Genomic DNA, 23385 nt, shown 5'->3' on the forward strand with positions numbered 1-23385 from the left:
AATAAAATAAGATGGGTGTATGGAACTAATTCTCATAGAGTTCATTCTAAACTTAGTCACGTTTGGATGGCTCTGCTACAAACATGACTAAGTCTGGATGCAACACATAAGTTTATACGGGGAAAAAGGACACAGTCCACTGGGATGTTATCTTGCACAAGTGCCACTGGCAAAAAAAAAAAAAAAAGGTGGGAGGACAAGGAGAGGGAGAGACTAGCACAAGAGAATGAGTGCTCCAAAGATCTTTTCAACAAATTGCAAGAAACAATTAAAAGCAAACAAGAAAATACTTTTAAGTCCTGAATGTGTCACTTTTGAATTTTATTAATGCAGCATATGAAGTTTGGGAATGAACTAGGGATGTGGTGAATATAAAACAACAAGATTTTAAATAAGGCTGCAATCGTATACCCACTTACTAAGAAGGCCCATTTAATTCAATGGGAGTTATTTCTGTTGTCACACATATGATTTTAGCAGTGCAATCTTATATATGATACAGAATTCTCACTGAATATGACGACATGCACAGGACTTAATTCTAAATGTATGTTTAGACAGAAGAAAGTCCTGTAACTCCCAGTATGCTCCAGTTGCTGGATGGCTTTTTTCTGTCTAAACCAGCATATATTTGTACCTTAAGTGTCTCTTGTGAAAGAACTTTAGAAATTTGTTGTTACTCGTTTAAGAAACAAATATAACTTCTTAAAATAATCTTGATCATCTCAATGAAATAAAATGCCTTAGACATTTTTCTGTAACCTTTGCCTTCCCATCTGTCTAAGTTTAACCTCAAACTAACCATTTTCACTTTAAAATGGGAGTTGCAGAGACAAGGTCTGTTTTTATCATTCTTCATAATCTGCAAGCTTTCTCTTGCAAAAATAAATGTTACTTTCTATAAGAGGCAGAGGAAGGGTTTTTTTTTTAAGCAGAGAAACAAATCACTGTGTAATATGGAAAATGTCAAAGGAAGGCAGAAAAATGGTACAATTTTTCCCCCTGTCTCGAAGACTGATGCATGAATGTTTTTCCTTGGGAATGTACGAACTTGTTCTTTTTAGAGGAGGGTTGCTATCATTTTTGGAGCATATGTGTTGGGAAGAATAAAGGTATTTCTACTGAAGGAACTGCAGAGGAAAATAGAGAAATGTACAAAGAAAATAAAAATTATATCCTCTTGAGACCAAAAAACAAAACCTTGTAACAAAACACATTTTAAAACATGGCCAGATTTTAAATATATGGCATTCTTTCAGAGTAAAAGTATGGTTCTGCTGAGTATAGAAACAGATTTGGTTAGAGAAAGTAGCAGCAAACCTAGCCGGAGAGAGACACAATTAGTTTTTTGCCTTTAATAACCTTCAGCGTCTCTATACACAAATGCTGCATAAGTACAGGATTGTTTATAAAATGGAAAGTGGTGGTGGCGAACAGATTGATTCCCACCCTAGAGGCTCTCCCCTTCCTCCCTTCCCCACTGTTTACATTTATATTGTATGGTCCTTGGAGACCTCTCTTTTTTCTTTTCCGGCTTACATTACTGTGTAAAGTGCCGTGCACACAGATGACACTACATATGAGTAACATTCAGCAGCGAACTCCTTACATTTCTGAACAGTCACACACATTGTCTTGGAATTCTGCAATTGACAGTCATCAAATTTAGGATGCACACTATAACTAAGACGCTTCATCTTATAATTGTTTGTGTTGGGTTCAACAGCCCAGAGTTGATAGCTTATAAAATGGAAATAATATGAAGCTGCTAACATTAAAATATACATTGACTTGATCCTATAATGTCACTCCCAACACACATTGTTTATACTCATGTTGTTTTTTAAAGCCTTTTAAGTTTGAAATATTTTCGTTTCATCTGAGGCACCTGCACACTTTAATCTTGCAGCTTTAAGTTAGTTCCTTAGAACTGAGCTTGGATATAGTCCAAGAGAGGGTTATCATTGGAGGGTACAATAACAGCAAGGATAATCTCCTAAAAATTTCCTTCTACTACTACTTTTCAAGAAAATTCTTCACCTCCCCCCATCCAAACTCTGAAATAGTTTAATTCAGACACATTTACCACTTGAGTGAAAACTAAATCAGAGACACAGAATTCCAAGAATGGTTTAAATTATTGGGAACCTGCAGCATTTAAAATGGCAACCTTCTCCAACCTTGGGACCATTTGGATGTGCTTCATTCTCAGCCAGGGCTGTGGGATGCCAGGTTGGGAAAGAAAGATGTGTAGCAAATTTGTCCCTTCAGGAAATCTCTGAAGAAAGTTCTCAGAAATTAGTGAATGGGAATGTTAAATAAATGGGTTTGCCTGCATCTCAAATTAGCAATCATTTTTATTTGCAGGAAGGATGAAATCTTTTTTGATTAAACTGAATTTGGTCATGTATGTATTTTGTGCAGCACTTTGCACACAAGGAAATTTAAAATAGCAGAGATACCCCTTCATTTGTCTAGATGCAACTGAGTTCTGAAGGTGAGCTCTGTCAAAAGGAACAGATTACATACATATCCCTTATATTGAAACTTTGCAAGCCCGACATCATTTTGAAGGTGATTCTCACATACCAACCTGTTGTGATGGATAAAATTGTCCTGCATTAAAAAAAACGTTCATTCTCATTCATCCTCTCCTCTTGATGTGTGATGTCCATTTCTTCCAATGGGAAAACTCATTCCTGGATTCCTTAGATGTGGTCCTCTCCTCTTCCAAACAGCTGAATTTCTACATCTAGACCAGGAGATCTGAACATGATATCCCTGCACTCGAAGTTCATCTGCTGTACTGGTGTGCTTTTTCTTTGCTTTAGCAGATTACCATGAATGTTTCCCAAAGGACAGAATGAAGGCTGTATAACGCCTTTCCCACCTTTCTGCCCAAACATGGGTGCACAAGGTTGCTTACGAGCAATTACTAAAAACCTAGTAACAATCAGAAGAAAACAGCTCATACCCATTAAAATCCAAAAAGCCAGCCTAGAAATTTTCCATGTATATGTATTTTTCTTATGAGGAATCAGCAATTACAGTTGCTCCAAAAAGAGCCGTAAGATTAACTGGAATAGGGCATTTTGATCACATTACACCTGAGCTGTGTGAGCTCCTAATCAGTTTCCAGCCCAATGGAAAGGGCTCACTTTAAGCTTGCTTCTACCAATAAGTGAGTTTGGTGATCACTGGGAGGGCCTTTTTGCCAGTAGCACCCATGTACTGGAACAGCTTTCCCAGAGGGGCTTGTCTAGTGCCGTCAGTATGGTCTTTTCACTGCCAGATAAAGGCCTCGTATTCATCCAAGCCTTTTAAAGAACAAAAGGCTTCTAGGTGTTTCAGTTCCTGTTTTTTAATCATTTTCTGTGCTGTATTCTTAACGGTGGATCTGTTTTGTAGCTGCCCAGAAATCTTCTGTTGTGGGGCAACTGACCTATACTTTTGTTGCTGTGAAGGACCACTCTATAGTCAGCCGATGAACATCACAAAGAAGGTACAAATCCCACTAATGTCACTTTGATGTTATGGCCACCATGACACAGAGCCAAAATTCATTCAAGCCATTTGGGAACAGCCTATTCTGCTGCAAACAATAATCAGCAGAATTAGTATTTAGGAAGATCCTTTATAGATTGCTTCTCTTGATTTCTACCCCCTCTTGAAAATGTGGGGCAAATTAAAATAATATTTTACATAATGTTATAGACCAATTAAAAACAGCGTTAAGTTTAATTCATATAACCCAGTAAACTCTTGTATGACATATACTGAGCCATGAGAACAAATGGAAAGATAATTCACCTGAAAATACTTTCAAAATAAATAGGACTCCGAGATTTGCAAATGGCATGGTCTTGTTGCCCCTGCCCTTGGTGGATGTAAGCTTCTGAACTTGGAGACTTATGTATATCCAGTGCATGGTGTGGAAGTGTAAATCTTTGCCGACGCTGTGCCTTGTGCTCTGCATTTTATCTAGTTAGCCATTCAGCGCTGTTGACATGAAACAGAACAGGAGAGGAAAGGAGACTGGGGTGCCCATTGGAAATGGTGCTCAGGCATCAGCCACAGCTTCCTTCCCAATACCCCTGCAGCATGATCCTCTTCCCACTCTCCAAGGCTGATTTGTGACCCTGGAGAGGCAGCCAGTGCTTTTCTTTCCACACCTGCTGTGAAGGGAGCCAGCTCCCTTCAGAATTCCAGCTTCACATTATCCTGTGCCCCCTAGACAATGCCAGGAGGCCATAGGAGTAAAATATTCACTTGAAAATAATTTGAACAATATACAGATAAAGCATATCTGATCATTCATACATTCTGTTCCATTCTCATGATTAACTACATCAAATACATGTTTAGAATCTTAAGGACTTTGAGGCAACGAAGGCATCTGCTTTGCTATGGGGCAGCAGTATCAGAGAGCTAGCGGCTTTCTTCACCTCTGGACAACTTGTGTATTTTTTACAGCACCCCTATTATTTCTTTTTTGATCCAATGAAGTAATTAAAGGGGCCTTGAACTATCGAAGTAATTAAAGGGATCTTCCTTTCTCCGGCTCTGTTAATTTACATCAGCTCTTCCATTGCCATGATGCTTTGTGTCTTCTTGATGGAGTTCAGTGTCTCCATTTTCAATGCTTTGGGTTAATGATACAGTTTTGACTGCCAGAGATTCACAAGAATCTGTCTCCTGATTTTACATACAGAATGATCCAAAGTGTTCAAGAAACTTTTATCGGAAGTCTAATGCTGCCACCGCACTGTGCTCCATCTGTATGCTTGACCTCTGCTGACACCATCTCTCCTCCCCAGCCCAGTGTGGGAAGAGCCGGCTTCTTCCCTGACACAAAAGGAGCAAGCTGTGTGGTGGAGCTGAGCAGGACAGCAGATGCTTTGAGTGTCACAGGTGCCTGCTCCAGAGGTCCCATTAAAAGGACTAGGAAGCAGTTGACAGGAAAGGCACAGAGGAATAGGAGGTGGCTTTCTACTGCATCAGACCATGAGTTCACCTCACCTAGGGCTATCAACATGGACTGGCAGTTGTTCTCCAGGTTTCTGGGAGGATTCTTTCCTAGGTTTACCTGGAGAGTCTGGGGATCAAGCTTTCAGGGAAGGCAGTTGTTCTGCAACTGAGTTATGGTCCCTCTTTTACCCAGCACCTACTGCTAGTTAAGAGTATATAGTACTGAGCTAGAAGGCCTGAAGATGTGACCTAGTGTAAGGAACCAAGAAGCTCAAAGCTTCAAGAAAATGCATCTAGAAATTGGGAGCAGTCTGTTATAGCTCAAGAGGGCAAGAAGGGAGCATTGGTGTACATGTACCATAGTCCTTGATACAGGAGTAGAATCCACATGTGAACTGCATTTACCACAAAACCTGTATCTCACTGATTTCAATGTGCAACTTTCTTCACAATCTAGATTTGGTCATGCTCACTGGTACCCTGCCAACCAAATTCACGGTTAGTTCCATTTTATAGATCAGGGACCTAAGAGTAGATCTGAGCATTCCCAGCAAATAGACAGCTCAGGGGGAAAAATGACTCAAACCTCCTCAAATCCAAAGCCATTGCTCATAGAAGCACTTTTGCACCTTGATTTCCACATAAAATTGGGAGTCAGAAATCTTTGCTGATCTACTGAAAATCGCTCAAAAGATCTTCTAGTAAATTCAGATCTATTTTCTGCCCATTTCGGCATGAAAGTTAGGATTACTGAAATAATATACATAGAACATCAAGAAAGTGCTATATAAATGCTATGTATTACCATACATGAAAATGTCAAGCTGCTAAAAGAGTGAACATTTCGAATGCTCCTGTAGAACTCCCTTTCAAACCACACGAAGGCCTAAACATCTATTAGAGATTTTTACACAGTAAAATGATTAAGATCTACCTTAAGAGGCAGCTTATGTGCTCTTTTCATCTTTGTGGGATTTTTACCCCAAACATTTGCACGTGGGGGGTTGGGGGGGCAGGGATTCATAGGAAACTGAGGCATTGAAATAAGAAGTAGCTGCTGTTAGATAAATTTTGGAGCAAGCAGAGAAACAGTTAAGAGTACAGCAAAAAATGGCTTTTATATTGCTGTAAACATATAAAACCAACTTTCTGCATACACTACACTGTACAGCTGGAATAAGCACACGGATGTATTGTTTGGCTCTCTTTATTAGGAAAATCAATGAACAGGGTTGATGCTTCATTTGCAGTTACTGTCCTAATGCGCCTGCTCAGGATGGTTTCTGACCACTGGTGACTACAGCAGAGAGTCAATGTCAAAATGTAGTCATGAATCAACCCATCCAGTGTGCCCCAAAACAAACCAAAGAGAAATATATTCCATTGCACTTTGGCCATTCGCAAGTATCAAATAATGTGTTTTTAAGCTCACCTGCAGAAAACATCCAGCAATGTGAAACTTGGCTAAGGACATGCAGAACATTCCTTTCAGTTTTGTGTTCATCCTGATGTACCCAGTTCGTACCTCCCGACCAAAGATAGGTTCAAATGCCATCTGTGGCCAAAATTCCATATGCTGGTAAGACTGTAATATAACTAATGGACTAAAGAAAATGTATACAACATGAAAAATTTCGAACATGCACATAAAATGCATGATTCTGAAAAATGTGCTCAATGGGAGAAGAACGAGTACATTGCAAAGATGCACAAACGTTACACATTTGGGTAAGTATGTACAAAAATAAGAATTTCCAAACAACCCTCTTCCCTGCCCCCAAAATAAAGATTTTGCAATTAGATCCAGACAAAACCTTTGGGGTGAAATGTGGAGAACTTTGATGCACTCATGTTTTGCTAGGATTCACAACGAACCCTGTGAATCCTCTGAAACTTCTTCACAAGCTTGAGGTTTTTTAAAAGCTTACCTGAGTGACAGGTACTATAAAGAAATGATAATCTCCTGAGGTAGCACTGGATTAACACTGAAAAATTTGACAGTAAAGGGTAACTTCTCTTATGGCAATTAGTGGGCATTTCCTACACCATGCATAAGAAAACCTGGGGTTGGCAAAAGGGTGTGCTCAATGGGGATGCAGCCAATTGCAATTCCCTGCCAAGCAGACACATACATTACACATATATCATGCTCTCCACCTTTACATCTGAAGGGGTATACTTGAAGTATCTCACACAGAGACCTAAAACAAGCAGTAGCAGAAGCGGCGGCAGTGGTGACGGTGGTGGGAGCATGTGAGTCAGTCCCAAGATGGCTTTGCTGCAATACTGAAACTAGAGGTGTCAATGGCAGTGCATCTGTGTGTTTAAGCCAAAATTTCTTTGACACACATAGTGGGAGTGCAGCAGTCCAAATTTAAGAGAGTGAAGTGCACAGATAATGGCAGGCATATATAACCTTTCTTGTTCCCCAGGTTACCTACCTGCAGTGTATCACTCCTGCCAGCTAGGCTTGCTTCTGGCACCGGAGCACAAGCAAGACTTGGAACACCAGACTGCGGGAAGGCAGTATACCTGAATACAAGGGTTCCTGAAGAGCTTGGACAGGCAGAACTCTTGTAGCCACCTACTTGAAGGATCCTGTGGAAATCCGACGTACCACCATGTGAACAGAGTCCTGAACTCGGCGGACCGCTGGTCAGATCCAGTGCGGCTTTTCATGTGTTCTTAGGGAGGTTCAGCCCCAGGATGGGAAAGATTCCACTCATCCATGCCTGTGGCACATCCCTTTTTGCAGTTTAATATCTCTAGTTTCCCCTATTGAGACAGGTTTTGATTTGACCTGCCTCCAGAATGCCCAGCTTAAGCCTTTACAAGCAACAGTCATTTTACTGGCTACACAAAAAGAAGACAGTTGAATTGTATACTGGAACCATTCCCCAAATCAGATGATGTCAGAATGGCTGAATTAAACCCATACTGAGTAGGCAAGCTGAAACTGATTTTGGGGTCATTGTTTGATTTCTTGGAGGAAAAGTAAGCCAGTCTTGTGGAAGGGAAGGAGCATCGTCTTTCTGGAGCATCTTCTTACAAATGCAAGTTAAAATCAAATGAACAGGAGCTCTGCCAATATGCAAATTTCAGGCTGGCTTGTGCAGGAGACCTTCCTAGGCGCCTGTGCCCACAAAAAGCAAACCAACTTCCCTCCGCAGCAAATTTGTTCAACTCACAAACTGAGTTGCCTGCAATCTGAGCTTTCTGTGGAAACAAAACTCACCAGCAATCCTCTCTTCAAATAGGGATAACCCGTCCCCCATTTTCTGCATACAAATGGCAGTCAAAGAAAAAAGGAAAAAATCTTAATTTAAAATGCTGTAGCTGCAACAAGTAGAAATGCAATGGGTGAAACAGTCAAACCAACCATATTTTTCAGTTGTTGGAGCAGATTGATAGTAGATTTTTATTTTGGGGGGGCACAGCAATTTTCTTAGGCAATTAAAGCTTTTTGAATTCTTCAGCTTTGTTAAGAGCATAAAGGCGTCTTCCATTGATTTCCGTGTTTTTTTTTTAAGCGATAGAAACATCAATTGGAGGAGGTTTTGGGTCACTGACGTAATTGATGAGAAATACATGCAAATCAGACCGTATGCTCCTCACTTCAAATTTCACTTGATTTCTTTTTTACACTACTCATAAAGATGTCATCTATCAAAAACAACTCCAATAATTTGGTATAACCATCACATTGTCTTACCTGGGCTTTACAAATTTAAACATGTTTCTATTCCCAACCCCCAATTACATAGAAGCTGCACTGACTCGAATGGGATTCCTCCAATCTTATACACACTTACCTGGGAGTAAGTACCATTCAGCGCTGCAAGTTTTACTTATGAGTAGTCATGCATAAGATTGCACTCTCAGGATCACCTCTTTAAGCAAGCGCAGTTTAAAAAAATCTCCAAAGAATGTTAGGCTACATTGTGACAACTTTAACAGATTTCAGTTTAGCATTGTTGGGACTGTTTGTTTGTTTGTGGGAAAAAATGAAAGCATTTTTAAACACAAAAATAAAAATATTAATTCATATTATTTTGATATCTTTAAAAAGTGTTACAGAGCCCCCTTTATTCTGAAGGTTAGGGGCAGGTCACAATTTTGTTTCCTCTTCATGGTTTATTTTTAGTTTAGGACCATGAAAAAACATGTTATATTAGGATAATGCCTTGGGACACTGAGCCCCCAAATCAAATCTTCATGAGGGAAAAAATATAAAGCAAAACAACAAAACAATCACAAGGATAGCTTCAACACAAGAGAATTTTTAAGCTGTGAAAGCAGGATATTTATATGAATAAAAATCTGAAAGAAAGAGTAGTTAGAGGATCATGCCTACGGAAACAGACACTGAACATCAATCCTCTGTTTTCAAAAATGCCAGATCTATAGATTTTCTTACTCTGAAAACCAATGAGATACTGTGAATATCTGCAAAATCTTTTTTAAGCACCTAAAGGCAATCCTACAAATTAAAATATTTTAAGGGGCCACCTTTCCACTGAATATGTTTTTACCCTACCGGGAGTGGAAAATACATAATCCACAATGAGGTTCTCCTGTACAATCTCCACTGTAATGAATGGGCCTTCTGCAGGAGACCTTCCCACTTGAGTGTGCGTTGACCTACGTTAGCTTAGAGGCAAAATCGATGATATTAAGATTAACTTCTGCAACAACTTTGTTCTCTCTCATTCTCCCTCTCTCTCTCTCTCTCTCTGGGCAATATATGCCTATCCCACAAAGTAAAAAATATTCCCCAGAATATGCTTTACCAAAGAAGGAATTAAATGAAAGAATAAATATAGCTGAAAGGGGGAGTCGGGGTTATGCACTGGAGAAGATATAACCACAGGAAAATGGATCCTCCCCTGCCTTTTCCATGCCATACATTTCCCCACACTGGCCAGTTCACTTCAAAACAAACAGGTTATGTATGTGCTTATGCAGGTTTGGCTTGAATGGATTAGATCCTATGGCTTCAATCCAGAGAACTGTTGGAGAAGCAGAATGTTGCATCATGCCTGCTTCTGTATCCAAGAACACACAGCAACTAGTGTGTAAACGGCTTTAACATCAATTCCCACAAAGGGGCGGGTATGGAACAACCCACAGGGTTGACCATGTGCTACAGACATTTGGGAGACAGAGCATTGTTCTTGGCTCTGCAGGCTTCCCTGCACTTGGTGCGCCACATACACACCTCGAAATCTATTCCTGCACTCCAGTTACGATTGCTTGATGCAACTTAATCGTATCCATCCATGCATTTGGACCAAAGATTTGCTTTCAAAGTCCAAACAATGTTGGCACACTGATCCTCCTAAATATGTTTACTTGAAAATAAGTTCCCTTGAAATCAATGAGATTTATTTCCAAGATGATTAGTAGAATGATACCATACTTGGAGGTCAGTCCCATTGAACTCAGTCAAAGAGTGTATAGGACTGCAGTCAGAATTAGGATTGAGCTATGATTCTTTGATCTCAGTTAACTCCAACAACTTGCAAGCTTAACAGAAGCAAATAGGAATTGTGTGCAAAAACTATATATCAATGGAATTTGACACCTTACAGATTGAACAGGATTTATAAGACATATACACAGCAAAGGTGGGTGCATTCATAGACAATGTTGAATGCTTACATGTTTGATGGGAAACTTCTTGTGTTGAAACAAGAGCATTAATTGGAAAGAGATTTTCTGGAATACTTATAAGAGGTATAAAACCTAAACTTCCTTTGGTTTATATGCTTAAAGGATGTAGTCAACTCCCAGGGCAAGGGCTTTTGCCTGCAAATCTTTTTACAGCAGCAAAAATGTACTAGCCCTAACCTAAAATGCCTAATCCAGATGAATGAAAATATGAGAGGCCATTACATCTATGGAGAAGTCAAGAGCAACCAATGAAAAAGAGTTGAATTTGACATTAATTGTTCGGTCTTTATGTCGTGTTGGGATCAAAAGTATGAAGCTGTCCTTTGTACCCCATCATAGATTTTCTTTTTTCTTTTTTAATGGCAGTTTAAAATGGGAGGGGGATGAAAAGCTACAATTCACAGAACAACAGAAATCATGTACACAAATTAAGATGAATTGATTTTAACTCTGGATATCTTTATTTGTAAATCTCTTTCACATTGTTTTGAGTGCTGTGGCAACAGAGCTGGAAAATGAATTCATGTATTTTACAGAATCAACAGAATTCATATACTGTGGCCTTGCACTGCTCCCAGTCATTCCAAATGGGGCTGTCAAACATTGTACTCTCTATATATTTAATATAACAACACATTCCTATGAAAGTTTACTCCAAAATAAGTCCCACTGTCAGAACTACAATAACTCTTCTTTAAAAGAAAGAAAAGTAACTCCATAAGAAAATATAACTGGAAAGCAAAATAATACAGAAAGTCACTTAAATGAATAAATACACACTTAAGCTACTAAGAGATAAAGATTGATGGAGAAAAACAGTAACCCCCCCAAAACACCATGAAATAATAATTACTCTATAAGGTAGACTGTAATTATTGGAAAGCAAAAAAAAAAAAAAAAAAACTGGTTTTAAAAATGCAAGCCTTTTATGTATGAAAAGATGAATGAATATCATTCTGGAGCTCGGTAGCTTTTTGGTGGAATTCTAAAGGCTATTACCCACCAACTATTCTTAAAACATCTTTAGCAGAGACTGATATTAAAGAAAATGATCCTTTACTCCCTTCCAACAAACCCGCTTTTCAAAACTACATACCTACATAAACAATCCTATCTAAAGATTTGGCAGTGATCTCTGTGTGTGTAAACTTCAAATGTAATACATTGACAAATACTGAGAAAGGGCATTAAAATGTATTCTAAAAAAATGTGATATCACAGATATTTTTCCATACAGTATTTTAAAGGCAAGATTGAAAGAATCCTGCATGAGGAAGATGAGCAGATGGCTATTTGGACACACATGTTCACATACATTAAAAATTCTTATATTTGCCTTTCTTTGAACATACATGTATATGAAACTCCTCTACAGCTTTGGATGGTGTCAGATTGACTCTTAAATGAAAGGGGGTTTTTTATATGAGGGTTTTACATGGGGGTGTGTGTTAAATGTTGGGGGTTTTGTGACATCACCAGGTTAAAGTACCCAATCAGCTCGCACTCTGGAGAAAATTATTTCGTGGGGTGTTTCCTATAATATACTGTACTTCAAGTCTGTCTTGAAGAAAGAAGCAAGCAAAAAAGGTGGACATGACACGGATTTTGGTGTGCGCTGTAGGTGATTGAAAGCCCTATTTTTTCACATGGGGGGGGGGAGGCTGAAAGTGTTTTGTTTTTTTTCTCTTTCTGCCTGAAACCTTGGTTGGTTTTAAAAGCCCTAGCTGCAAATGCAGAAAGGGAGCTTTAAAAAGAGGCACAGGGAAAGGGGGATAATTTCTTGTCCCTCCCCCGCACCCCCCGGGGAAAGGTTTGCTTCTAGGAGCAAAAGGTATCAAGAGAAGGAGAAATGACTAAGACAAGGCAACATTTTTCGCCTTTGGCAACCTCTCTGGATTTTTAGAGGGAAGAAGGGGAAAAAAGCGCCGGAGAAGAAAAAGAAGGCGGCTCCGGACCCTCAAGAGATGCGTTTGAAAGGAAAATTCATCACTCCACGACGAGGGGTTGATTTGGGGGGGTAGATGGGAGATGGGGAGGGGAGGGGTTGAGAGAAGAACCCCTCTTTCTAGCTCCCCCGCTGGTGGCTACGAAGGGCCCCTTTTCAAATAAACACACAAACAAACATGTTTCTGACCTGCGGGATGGTTCCAGCCTCCGCCGCTTCCACCATGGATTACAATGGAGATTTCCAAGCTGGTTACCAGGAAATCGACGGCATCAGCTTGGGTTACCTGCAGATTAACGGCACACGGATGTTCGCTTTGACTCAGGTCTTCAGCGACCTGTTTAAGGGCATCCCCCGGGCCACGGTGAGCAAAAAAATGGAGAGCCTCAAGATCCAGAGCCGCCGATGCGACCTGAAGGAGCTGCGCACCCTCAAAGCCATCCAGTCCGTGCCGATGCGCGCCGTCAAGTGTTCACTCATCTCCAAGACAGACCTGGAGGCCCTCTGCACCTCCTGCAAGGCCCTGGCCCCCAGGAGGAGGAAAAGGAAGAGGAAAAACAAGAGAAGAGAGCCCGGGGACCCATTTAACCGGCCCCGGTTACTCCCTGCGTACAGCGCTTCCGACAGCACCTTCCGTGCTAACGTGGGTGCTGGATGCACCAAGCGGGACGCGCTCTTGGCTGCTCCGTTCAGCAGAGGCTACGAGAAAGCCGCGCCGACCCCCAAAAGCTACAACCGGAGCGGCAGAGGGCAGCTCCTGGCCGGCGTGCTAAGTGCGTACCCGAGCGACTTGCAACTCCTGCACTCGGCTGTCAGGGCGCACGGAACCGGCCAGCCGACTAGCGAGCCAGATGCCGGGCGCACCAAACGTTCCACTTGCGGATGCCTGAGCAAGAAAGGTCGCTCGGCATCTTTCGCAGGCTCTAAGAGGCAAGGCACGTCAGCCGGCTACTCCAGCGACTCGGACTCCAGCGGTGCCTCCAGCCTAGCAAGCTCCAGCGACTCTTCGGAAGATGAAGAGGACGACGAGGATGACGAGGACGACGACTCGTCTTGCAGCAGCGAGGAGGGCAGCTCCTCCGGGTCAGAAAGCAGTTCCCTGTGCAGCGGGGACTCCGTGCAAAGCACCCGCTACAGACAGGCAGCCCTTCCCCGTATCCCACCTCAATCTGCCTCTTCCCAAGCCCTTCCCGGCGTAGTCAAAGGCTTGCGCCCCGACCCGAACTTACTCTTTTGGGCCCGGACGCTGCGCGCCTCCACTTTGGAAAGTTTTAAGTCGGCTCCTACCAGTGCGCCAAAGGAGCCCCCACGTGAGGAACCGGAGCATCGCATAAAGCAGGACGCTAGGAGCTCTCCCGTCTCTCCTGCCCGTCCCAGCAGCCCCAGCGAGGGCCCGCAGCCAAAGAATGGTGGCTTTAGAGAAGCTTCGGAGTTGTGCGCCCAGGAGCGTGAAGACCTCTCCAAGGACGCTGACTCCTTGAGCTGCAAGGAAGACCTTCACATTGACGAGCCGGACAAGCCGGAGAAAGCGGAACTGCAGCAAGGCGCCCAGGAAGGGTCGGGGAGAGAGGCTCAATTCGACAGGCTTATCAGGCAGTCCAAGCTGTGGTGCTATGCCAAAGGCTTCAATGTAGACGGGAAAGGTTTGCGCAGGGCCGAGCAGGCCAAAGGGAGTTCCTCCACCTCCAAAGCCGGCCTCCTCAGCCTGGCCAACAAGCCTTTGGAAGGCGGCAGCGACTTGGAGAGGAACGCCAAACGTAGACGTGTCGAGCAGGAAAGGCAGGCCAGAGGGAGGCCCCCAAAGATTCCGAGGAAGACGACCAAAAAGGGGGCCACCCCGCCTTGTAAACGCTTGCTCAACACTAGCGCGGCTCCTATCAGGAATCCGTTTACTCTGATGGGCACCTTTCCCTGTACGCCCGCCTTGGTCGTTGGTTCCGATGGGGATCTCTGTCCTGCGTCTTCCCTGTGCGTAAAAGACTCGTGCACCCTCTCCAAAACGCACCCGCTTTGGACCTGGCAGCTGGGGGGCAATGCCATCCCCGTGCCCCCCAGCCTGAAATTCCGGGGATACAGTTTAGAGGACTTCTAGATGGAGGATTTAAGCTGATTTACGTGCAACAGGTTGTCCTTATGGCGGATGGGGGGGCGCGAAGAGATGAATAGAATATGAAGTCGAGAAAAGCAAATCTAGCATTGCAGTCGTAAATATATTTGCTCGGAACTCAGCTTATGGTTTCAGTGGCCTTTGATTCCAAGTAAGTTTGCTAATGAGAGCGGCTTGTGATTTTTAAATACACTTGCCTAGAAGTAAGTTCCACTGAAATAGATGGGGCTGATTTTTAGAGTGACAGTGTAATCAATACACGACTGCTCAGAATTAAGTCCCACTAAGTTCAATAGGTCTTACTCCGAGGTAAGTGGGTTTATGGTTGCATCCTAATGCTTTTTTTTAAAACGCCCTTGAGAACCCCTTCAAAAATGAAATGTCTAGCATTCCTTTACTGTAAAGGAAAGCCTTTTTTTTTCCTTCTAAAAGTGCCCTCTCATTTTTCATGTTCTTTCAAGATCCAACAACTTCTCGCAATGTTGAAATTTGAATCATGCTTGACAGCAGGCCTCAAATATGGAGGGAGCCAAAATAGCTGATTTTTTTTTAAAAACAAACTTTCAAATACTGGTGATGAGAATAAAAGAGACTGGACAGTAAAATCCAGTACAGAATTTTCTAAAACAAACAAATAAATAAAATGGTGGGTAAGCAATACTTTATAGCAATTGTACTGCGGGGAGCGGGACAGCACGAATAATAATAAAGACAAAGGCAGTTTGGGGCCGATCTGGGCTCCCCTCTCCTTTTAACATGGAATGGTTCGTTCCATGCAGAGAAATTTGGAAGAGTTGTGGGGGGGGGGTTTTGCAGGGAATGAGAAAGTTTCTAGCATGCCTCCCCTCCCCCTCCCAATTGAAAGACCCTTCTCTTCTCCCCCTCCCTGTTCTCCAAGTTAAAAGTATACTCCCTTCCCCTCCCCCATCTTTCTTCCTTAATTTGGAAGAGAAATGGAATGGCCTTTCAACCAGTGCACATTAAACTCATCAAAGCGTTACTCCCCTCCCCCCTCCATCCACTTCCTGATTAAAACTAAAACAAGACAAAAGTGACTATTTCATCCCCAACAGGAGAACTTAGAAAGAAATATGCGGAATGAAATTCCTTCTTTGCTTGAATTAAGGAAAAATAGTGCCAAAAGTTATTTTTAAACGAAAGTAATCATATTCTACTGTCTACCGGAGGGAGAGGCGGCCCTTTGAAAAATTCCTGATCTTGCGTGCACCAAAAAGGAGGAAAGGGGTTGTTTGAAACTGCTGCATATTTTAAAGGGGATTGTTTAGTGGTTAATAAAACCCTGACTTAAGTAGCCTAAGGTAACATTCTGTTTATTTAAAAAATTGCTGGAAAAAAGAAATTGGATCCAGGGGCAAATTTTTCAATGGAACGCAGATGGACAATTTGATCTCCAAAGCGGAATGCAAAAAAAAAAAGAGGGAGTCTTTTGCCAAAGGAGATCGAATCCACCTCCCCCATACAAACAACTCTTCTTTATTTTTCCTAGTGTGATATTCGCCTTAGTCTTCAAAGGTTTCTCTGCCTCTCTGAAATCAAACCCAAACCAAGTCTTCAACCCCAAGGGGGAGAAAATACATATTTGCAAGTCGGCCTCTATTTTTCTTAAAAACACACACATGCAGGCAGAGTTTCAAAATCTGGCACAAGCCAGAACTCACTCCTGAGTAGGCCTGGAGTTGCTGCACAATCAAAGGCGGTTGTTGACAGAAAATGTTATTTAGAAGTGCAAAGCATCTTTAACTGGGAGTAATTATTGGGATTTAAAACCCAAGGTCTAAACGTGTTTATCTGAAAGTAAGCCTCGTATTGACTGACTGTATTCCCAAGTGACTGTTCTAGGAATGAGATGCCAGTCTTTGTTCACATTTTTATATATATATATATATATATATATATATGTGTGTGTGTGTGTGTGTGCGCGAATGTGAGTGTGTGTGTGTGTACACAGACACACACACATATACATACGTGTGTGTGTATATATATATCTTTTCCCTAGTAAAGGGGATTAAGAATGGATTAAAACCCTAGATTACAACTTGAGGGGGAAAAAAATCAGAGATTGATTTGGAAATGTCACAGCAATGCAAACTGAACTTGGATATATTGAGAAACATATGTTTTAAAAGACAAGTGTTTAAGGTTGCAATCCTGAATGCAGTTACATGAAAATAATCCCACATGGCAATTGCTGGTACTCCCTTCTTGATTAAACATGTTTATATATTAAAATGATTTTTCAGCCAAAATATACTGTCTTCCGTAGACTGCAGTCTTATGCTTACTTATTTGGGAGTAAGGCTCTGTGGAAACTACTTCTGAGTAAACCTGCTTAGGTCAGTTACCTTTATTTTTTTCCTCCTTGCCAACTTGTCCTTTGTTGAAAAGGAGATGTTTTGTTGTCAAAAATAATTATCCTTGAAAGGAAGATACTTTGCCCTAAAAGAATCTTTATTTTTGTGAAGAGAAAATGCAAGTAAATTAATTTTAAAAAAGAATTACAAACTTGGGGCATCGCAAAGATTTTGTGCAGTTTCTCTTCATTTTGATTATGCAGGAGAATTTTTCACTGTATGCCTGAAATCTTTAAAAAACAACCACCAGCAAAAGGTAAAACAAGTTATTTATGGCAGCATCATATAACTTGTAGAAGGATAAATGGCCATAAGCTCCCCCTTTTGGTCCTAAAAGATGAGTTTGGTTGCTAAAGTACTTTTGGGGTGAAAAGACAAAAAGGGTTATTTCCTATTTAAGTACTGTACAGCTTGCCCTTTGGGAAGGTGTTGTGATGACTTGGTAAAAGGAACAACAAGGAGAACATAAGGTGGAGGAGGAACATGTTGCAATTGTCTTAATTTTTTTTTAAACAAAGTAAACCACACATCCCCTCAGCCCTGTCCTATTGCTTTTCTGTTCAAAATATGAGTCGAACTTTGCTTAAAAGAAAAGGGGTTTCTGATGTTTGCAAAGCAATGCATGGCATTAGTTAACTGCACACACTATTTTCAAAGGAATGTGGAATTTGATGGAGGCCAAATATTGACACATCCCCCCACTTAATTTCTACCTTAACTTCATTGTGAGCTTTGCAAACATGAACCACAAAAAGGAGAGCATAAAACAGCAAATTGGGTGGTGGTGGTGGGGAAATAATACTTAAATTGAACCTGGAGATATAACGTATTTGTTAACATGAAGAAAAATGCTTCAGCTCTCATTCTCACATCATAACCCAGTGAATGTAGTCCGTGCATTCAGAAACAGGTTTCAGTGGCAGATCACATATATCTGTATGGAGAAACCTGCTGAGTAGGGATGTGTGTAGGGTGAGTCTGCACCCAGCAATGGAAATCATGCATGCTTCTTTACCTCATAGAAGATGTCTAGGCACCCCGAGATCGTGTTCTTTCATCCGCAGGCACTGTTGTGATTGTGTGTATGGGCTGCTCTCCTGGTACTCTGGATCAGGGCCTACACACCAGGCCTTCATCTCCCTCTCCCTTCCTTTCCCTTTTCTTATATAAAATAACTTAATACTGTATTTAAAAATTGATTAGAAGAAGGGAAAATAAAAGATATGTGAAGGGCCTGCAAAGAGGAGGTCACAATTAGGGATTTTTTTATATTTCATTAAGCAAAGAATAACCTCTCTTGTCTATAGCCCACTGATCCAGCTTCAGTTTGTAAGACACCATACCATCATGAGCAGGATCCACTAGATCTTGTGCAAGTCCTTTTGACATGAATTGGAACTGCATAACAGCACGATTGCTCACAGCTCCCTATCATTTCAAAAAGGATCTTGGTGGATTGGGCCTCTTGTCATGTGTGCGTGCGCGTGTGCACGTGTGTTTGTAGCTTTGGTTTCTTTGTTATTAAAAATGTACATGCAGATAGGAATGCACGTGTTCCTTAAGGTATGTAGGCATGGAGTACTGGTATTTATTGCCCCTCCCACACATATTTGCACATGTAGAAAAGCGTATATGTATGTCACATTCACATGTAGATTATAAGCACATGTGTATAAAAGACCTTAGTATATGTATGTATGTGAGAGAGAGAGTGCACAAGAACAAATGCCTACTTACACAGATTGTGTGCATATATGTTTGCTGAATTATATGAATTAATATTTCAGGAAGGAATCAGTAGCTACCAAGTGGCACATTAGAGACTAGCTATATGCTTAATCGTGGAATAAGTCACATTCAACCCAGGGACTTGCTTCTTTCTAAACATGCTGCAGGAGTGCATTCCTGCTTCTTCAGCCATCAGTGCCAGAACTCCCATTGACTGCAGACTTCATTGGTCTTCAGATGGGGAATTGCCTCAGTTCATTTCTCTAAAGGAAGTGGGTCTGTATGGACATAAGGAAATTTCTCAAAGATCTGCTTCCTCTTTTGAAATGAATGGGGACAATTTTTGCAGGTAGCGGGCATCTATTTCTTGAGTGTGGTGGGACTGCTTCAGGGATAAGAAGTTGCTGGATTTGTGTATGCTTATGCTATGGCCATATACCAATTAGGTTCAGTGTGTTCCTAGGAGTATTTTCACACATGACACTAAATATACCTTTTGTCCTTGCCGTTGAAATGCGAATATAAACCCTACATTTGCAGATCTGTGCATTTGACTTGTTTTGTTAATGATGCTCTTGCTTTCTAAGCTATATTAATAGTATTCACACAGATGTGCAAAGAAAGACTGCAGGGTGCTTTTAAAGTTGGGTAGGAAAATACCCTATTCTCCAGTGTTAAATTTCAGTGTTATTTTAGGTATTTTAAACTCTTCCTCCACTCCAAACACCTTTCATATTTTTAATGTGATGAATGTAACATGGGAAGCACCTGGTTTTAATGTGAATATTGATCCTTGCAAATGTGACTTTTAAATTCAGATTGTGTGACAAAGGCATTATCTTGCTCCTGTGAATAGATGAGCTTCTAAAGAGGCATCTCACTGATTTGCCAACTGCCACCTTTGCCATGGGGGTCACTAATCCTGTAGGCTGTATGCGCAGGGTGGCATCTTTACCTCTAGAAAGTCAACTGAGTTTCAGAACATTTTGGTGCCAGAGGTACCAACTACCTCAAGAAATAATGATACTGTTGACAATTTCCTTGCCTTCTTTAAAGCCACCCAAAATCTTTCATGTGCACCAGCTGGGCTATCTGTCTAAAAGCAAGAACAACCTCTGCAGTTTTCAACAAATCCAAAATCATTTAAAGTTTGGTAGAAAGATGCATAATGGGGATTGCAAGATTTTGGACTTTCCTGGCAGTATGATATGCAGCCCCCTTAGCAGCTTCTTCCTACCCCACTGTACACCTGTACACATGGGTGGATGTTATCAGTACAAGAGACTGTGAAACATACCTTTTCAAATCAGCCATGCATTCTGACTAGTAGAGGTTTCACAATTGCATTGCAATGCTTCAAATTGCATAGGAACACATTAAACGACCCCTTTATAGTGTCATGTATGCAAACACCTTATACTTACAGAAATCCAAAAACTTTAAAAAATGATTTAAGCCTTACTTGTAAAAGCCAACATTGTCTCTGCAGCACTATGGCACTTTTATCCTGGGGTTCTGCTTACGTTTTATATATGTGTTCAGCTAAGACACATGCATTTTATAAAGAAATGGTAGAAATCTGTCTAAACTGAGCTGATTGGATTAAAGTAAGCCAATTGAAGTTGCAGTCCTCAAGCTACCATCCTCAACAGATTTGCTACAGAGTAAAAAACTTAACTGAGACTTCTGATTAAAGATGTTTAGGAATAAACTGCATGTGGAAATGAATCAGACTTGTTACCAGGTAAACAAAATAAGGGTTAAGATGCTAGTCCTCTGGCATGACCCTAAACCTCTAATTCGCAGGTCAGTTTCACTGAAATTGATGAGATTACCTGTATTGTACAGTGAATTCTATGCATGTGTGTGTGTGTTTGTTTTTAAGGAAGCACTATGTTTAATCGAACTTTTTTCTAGGTAAATGGGTATAGGATTGCACATTTAGAGAAATCCTCTCTAAAAAGGCAGCCCTCTGCATGTACAGTTGAGAGTAAATCCAATGGAATTCAGTGGGGCTCCTTTCCAAATAATTGTGCTTAACACATTTAACTTCCTGGCTTTAGTGAATTTTTATGGTGTTTAAAGTCCCAGATTAAATTCTAGTACCTTAGATTAATTAAGGGTTTAATTTTTTTGTAGGTTTGGACAGAAAAACCTAGAATTTCCAGTATTCCTTAGATGGCCATGCTTGGTGCTTTGGAACTTTTTTCTGTCTAAACATGCATATGATTAGACCTAAAGCTTCATTTCTGCACATGCTTACCTTGGAGTAAGTCCCAGTAAATGCAGTAGGCTTACCTCTGAGCAGACATGTATAATAGGATTATACCATAAATTAAGGTTCAGGATTCTGTGATACAGGTAGATGGTGAAAGGTACGTGAACGGGTATATGAACCAGTGCCAATTTTTGAGTTAGATTGGGTGAAATACTGAAAAGCTCTTGCACATCCCTTGAACAAGTTCTTAACTGCACAGGAATTCCTTCTTTTGCTGTCTGCGAGAAATACAATCCTTATCTCAGCCCCCAGAATGTACCCTTTTTACCTACTATAAAAAAAATGTTTTATCCCTTATGAATTTGCTGTTTCTGAAAGATTTTGGGCAGAATCAACAGCAGTGCTGTAAATGTATACATGCAAATAACCAAAAATCACAAGGTAGAAATGAAGCTGAACAAATTAAAAACAAGTTTTTAATTTAAACAAGAAAATAGAAACGGTTGAGCAAAGGAAAATAAGAAGAAGCAACCATTCTTTGTATACTGTTTTAAATATGATGAAAGCATTCATAGGAAATTCTCCAAAAGAATTTCCCAGCAGCTTGTGTCATGAAAGAGTTAGTAATTTACAGGAGCAAAAGCGATGCAGCTTGGATCCTATGGCTGTTTGCTTCCTAGTAGTTCCACTGTGTTCAGCATGGCTAACTTCCCAGTGAGTATAAGATTCCAATATTAGGGTGCAATCCTCAAAACTCGCATTTAGAAATAAGCCCCATTGACTACAACGGAATTCACTCTTGAGTAAACATGCATCAGATTGTGGTGTTAGCTATTTATAGGTCCCTAGGAAAGCTTCCAAAGGGGTTCAGATTTGAGCAGAAACGAGAATGACAAGCAGGACTGTGTAGATTGTTTGATGGAGGTGGGGATGAGCTGAACAAAAATAGACTATTTAAAACAACAACATAGAGTATCTTTTTATAGTAGAAATGTTATTTTTAAGGGAAACTAAGAAACAAAGACAGCAATCTACAATAGATTTTTCCAGATTCAGGTAACCTGTTTGAACATTTATAAAAGGTGATTTTTTAAAGGTTGCTTGGGTATGGGTGGTTAGGAAGGTGGTTTCTCATGGTTTCTCCCTTCCCTTCAGTTTCTTTATTTATGTCTTTCTGCCTGTCTGTTTCTTTCGCATTACCATCTACATGAGGCAGAATAAGTTTCTGTTTTCATGTAAATTGCTTGGAACTGTGCAGGGTGGGAAGAAATATTGGAAAGGGCTTGAGAGAAAGTGAAAACTAAATGTGTGTCTATTGGGCTGGAAGGATTACACACCAGCAGCTCCACTTTTTGGATTTAAAGAATCTTGTCTCCTTTTTTCAAGAGGTGCAATAGAAAATGCACATGCACAAGTAAGGTGGTGGTATTTCTTCCTTTCACTGATTCCAGTTTCTTGCATTTGAACCAGGGGAGAGTGACAGAGGCTGGAAAGCAAAGGAATTTCCATGGGAAAATACCCCAAACAATTCAATTTTATCTGTCAAAAGGGATTGGAAATGGAAGCATGGGAATGACTGAAAAATTAATTTCTTCTGGTGAACAATTAATATGATTTGTTTACATGTGGTTGCAGTGCCATCCTTCTTCTTTGAATGGGTTTCCTTAAGAAACTTCATTTCATATTACTATTTGGAACATGCTTTAATATCTCAAAATGCAGTAACAGGACAGTACAAACGTGTGCATGTTTAGACAGAAAAGGGTCCTGCAGTTCCCAGAATTCCCATCAGCCTTGCTGGCAGGAGAATGCTGGGACCTGCAGAGTTTTCTTCTGTCGAATCATGCATAGGATTGTGTCCTAAGGAGAGAGAGAAGCAGCAAGTGGGTTTTCCACCTCCTTTCATTCTCTAACCCCTCCCAAACTAAGAGGCTTGAGAAAAGGGGGAAGGGGAGGTTTGCTTAATGTAATTTTATTTATTTAAATTTGTATGTACTGTATGTAAGGCAAAACCCCCTGTAATTCCCAGTGTGCAATATGGATCCTTGACTGAGGAATAAAACACATTTTAAACAGTGTGTATGTGTGTGTGAGTGTGTGTTTAATAGGCACTTTACCCACAGGTATTATGTGACTATTAAAGGAATTGCTTGTCATAGTTTAGGTCTGTTCTTTGCTATATTTTCTGCAAGAGATACAAAGTAGTTAGAATAATGCAACAGTTGAGGTCTTAGCCATAGGGACAGTAAACCTATTGAAATCAAAGAGACTTAAATCAGGTTTGACTAGTTTAGCCAATTGATTTCAATAGGACTACTCTAAGCACTACTTTGTCTGAATCTATTTTATTGTGGGGATGGGCAAGTTGTGG

The 23385-nt window shown here is 40.8% G+C and overlaps 1 protein-coding gene across 1 annotated transcript; it reads left to right on the top strand.

The window, feature by feature from the left end:
• The first annotated feature begins 12764 nt into the window (after positions 1-12764).
• Positions 12765-14678, top strand: LOC123030492 (elongin BC and polycomb repressive complex 2 associated protein). Its single transcript, XM_044444501.1, has one exon. It carries the CDS (start codon positions 12765-12767, stop codon positions 14676-14678), a length of 1914 nt encoding a protein of 637 aa, XP_044300436.1.
• The last annotated feature ends 8707 nt before the right edge of the window (positions 14679-23385 follow it).

The sequence above is a fragment of the Varanus komodoensis genome, unplaced genomic scaffold (assembly GCF_004798865.1).
Source record: "Varanus komodoensis strain SLA01 unplaced genomic scaffold, ASM479886v1 scaffold45, whole genome shotgun sequence".
Classification (NCBI taxonomy): domain Eukaryota; kingdom Metazoa; phylum Chordata; class Lepidosauria; order Squamata; family Varanidae; genus Varanus; species Varanus komodoensis.

What these genes read in the sequence shown, in the direction of transcription:
- LOC123030492 (XM_044444501.1), top strand. Translation starts at nt 12,765, where the DNA reads ATGTTTCTGACCTGCGGGATGGTTCCAGCCTCCGCCGCTTCCACCATG.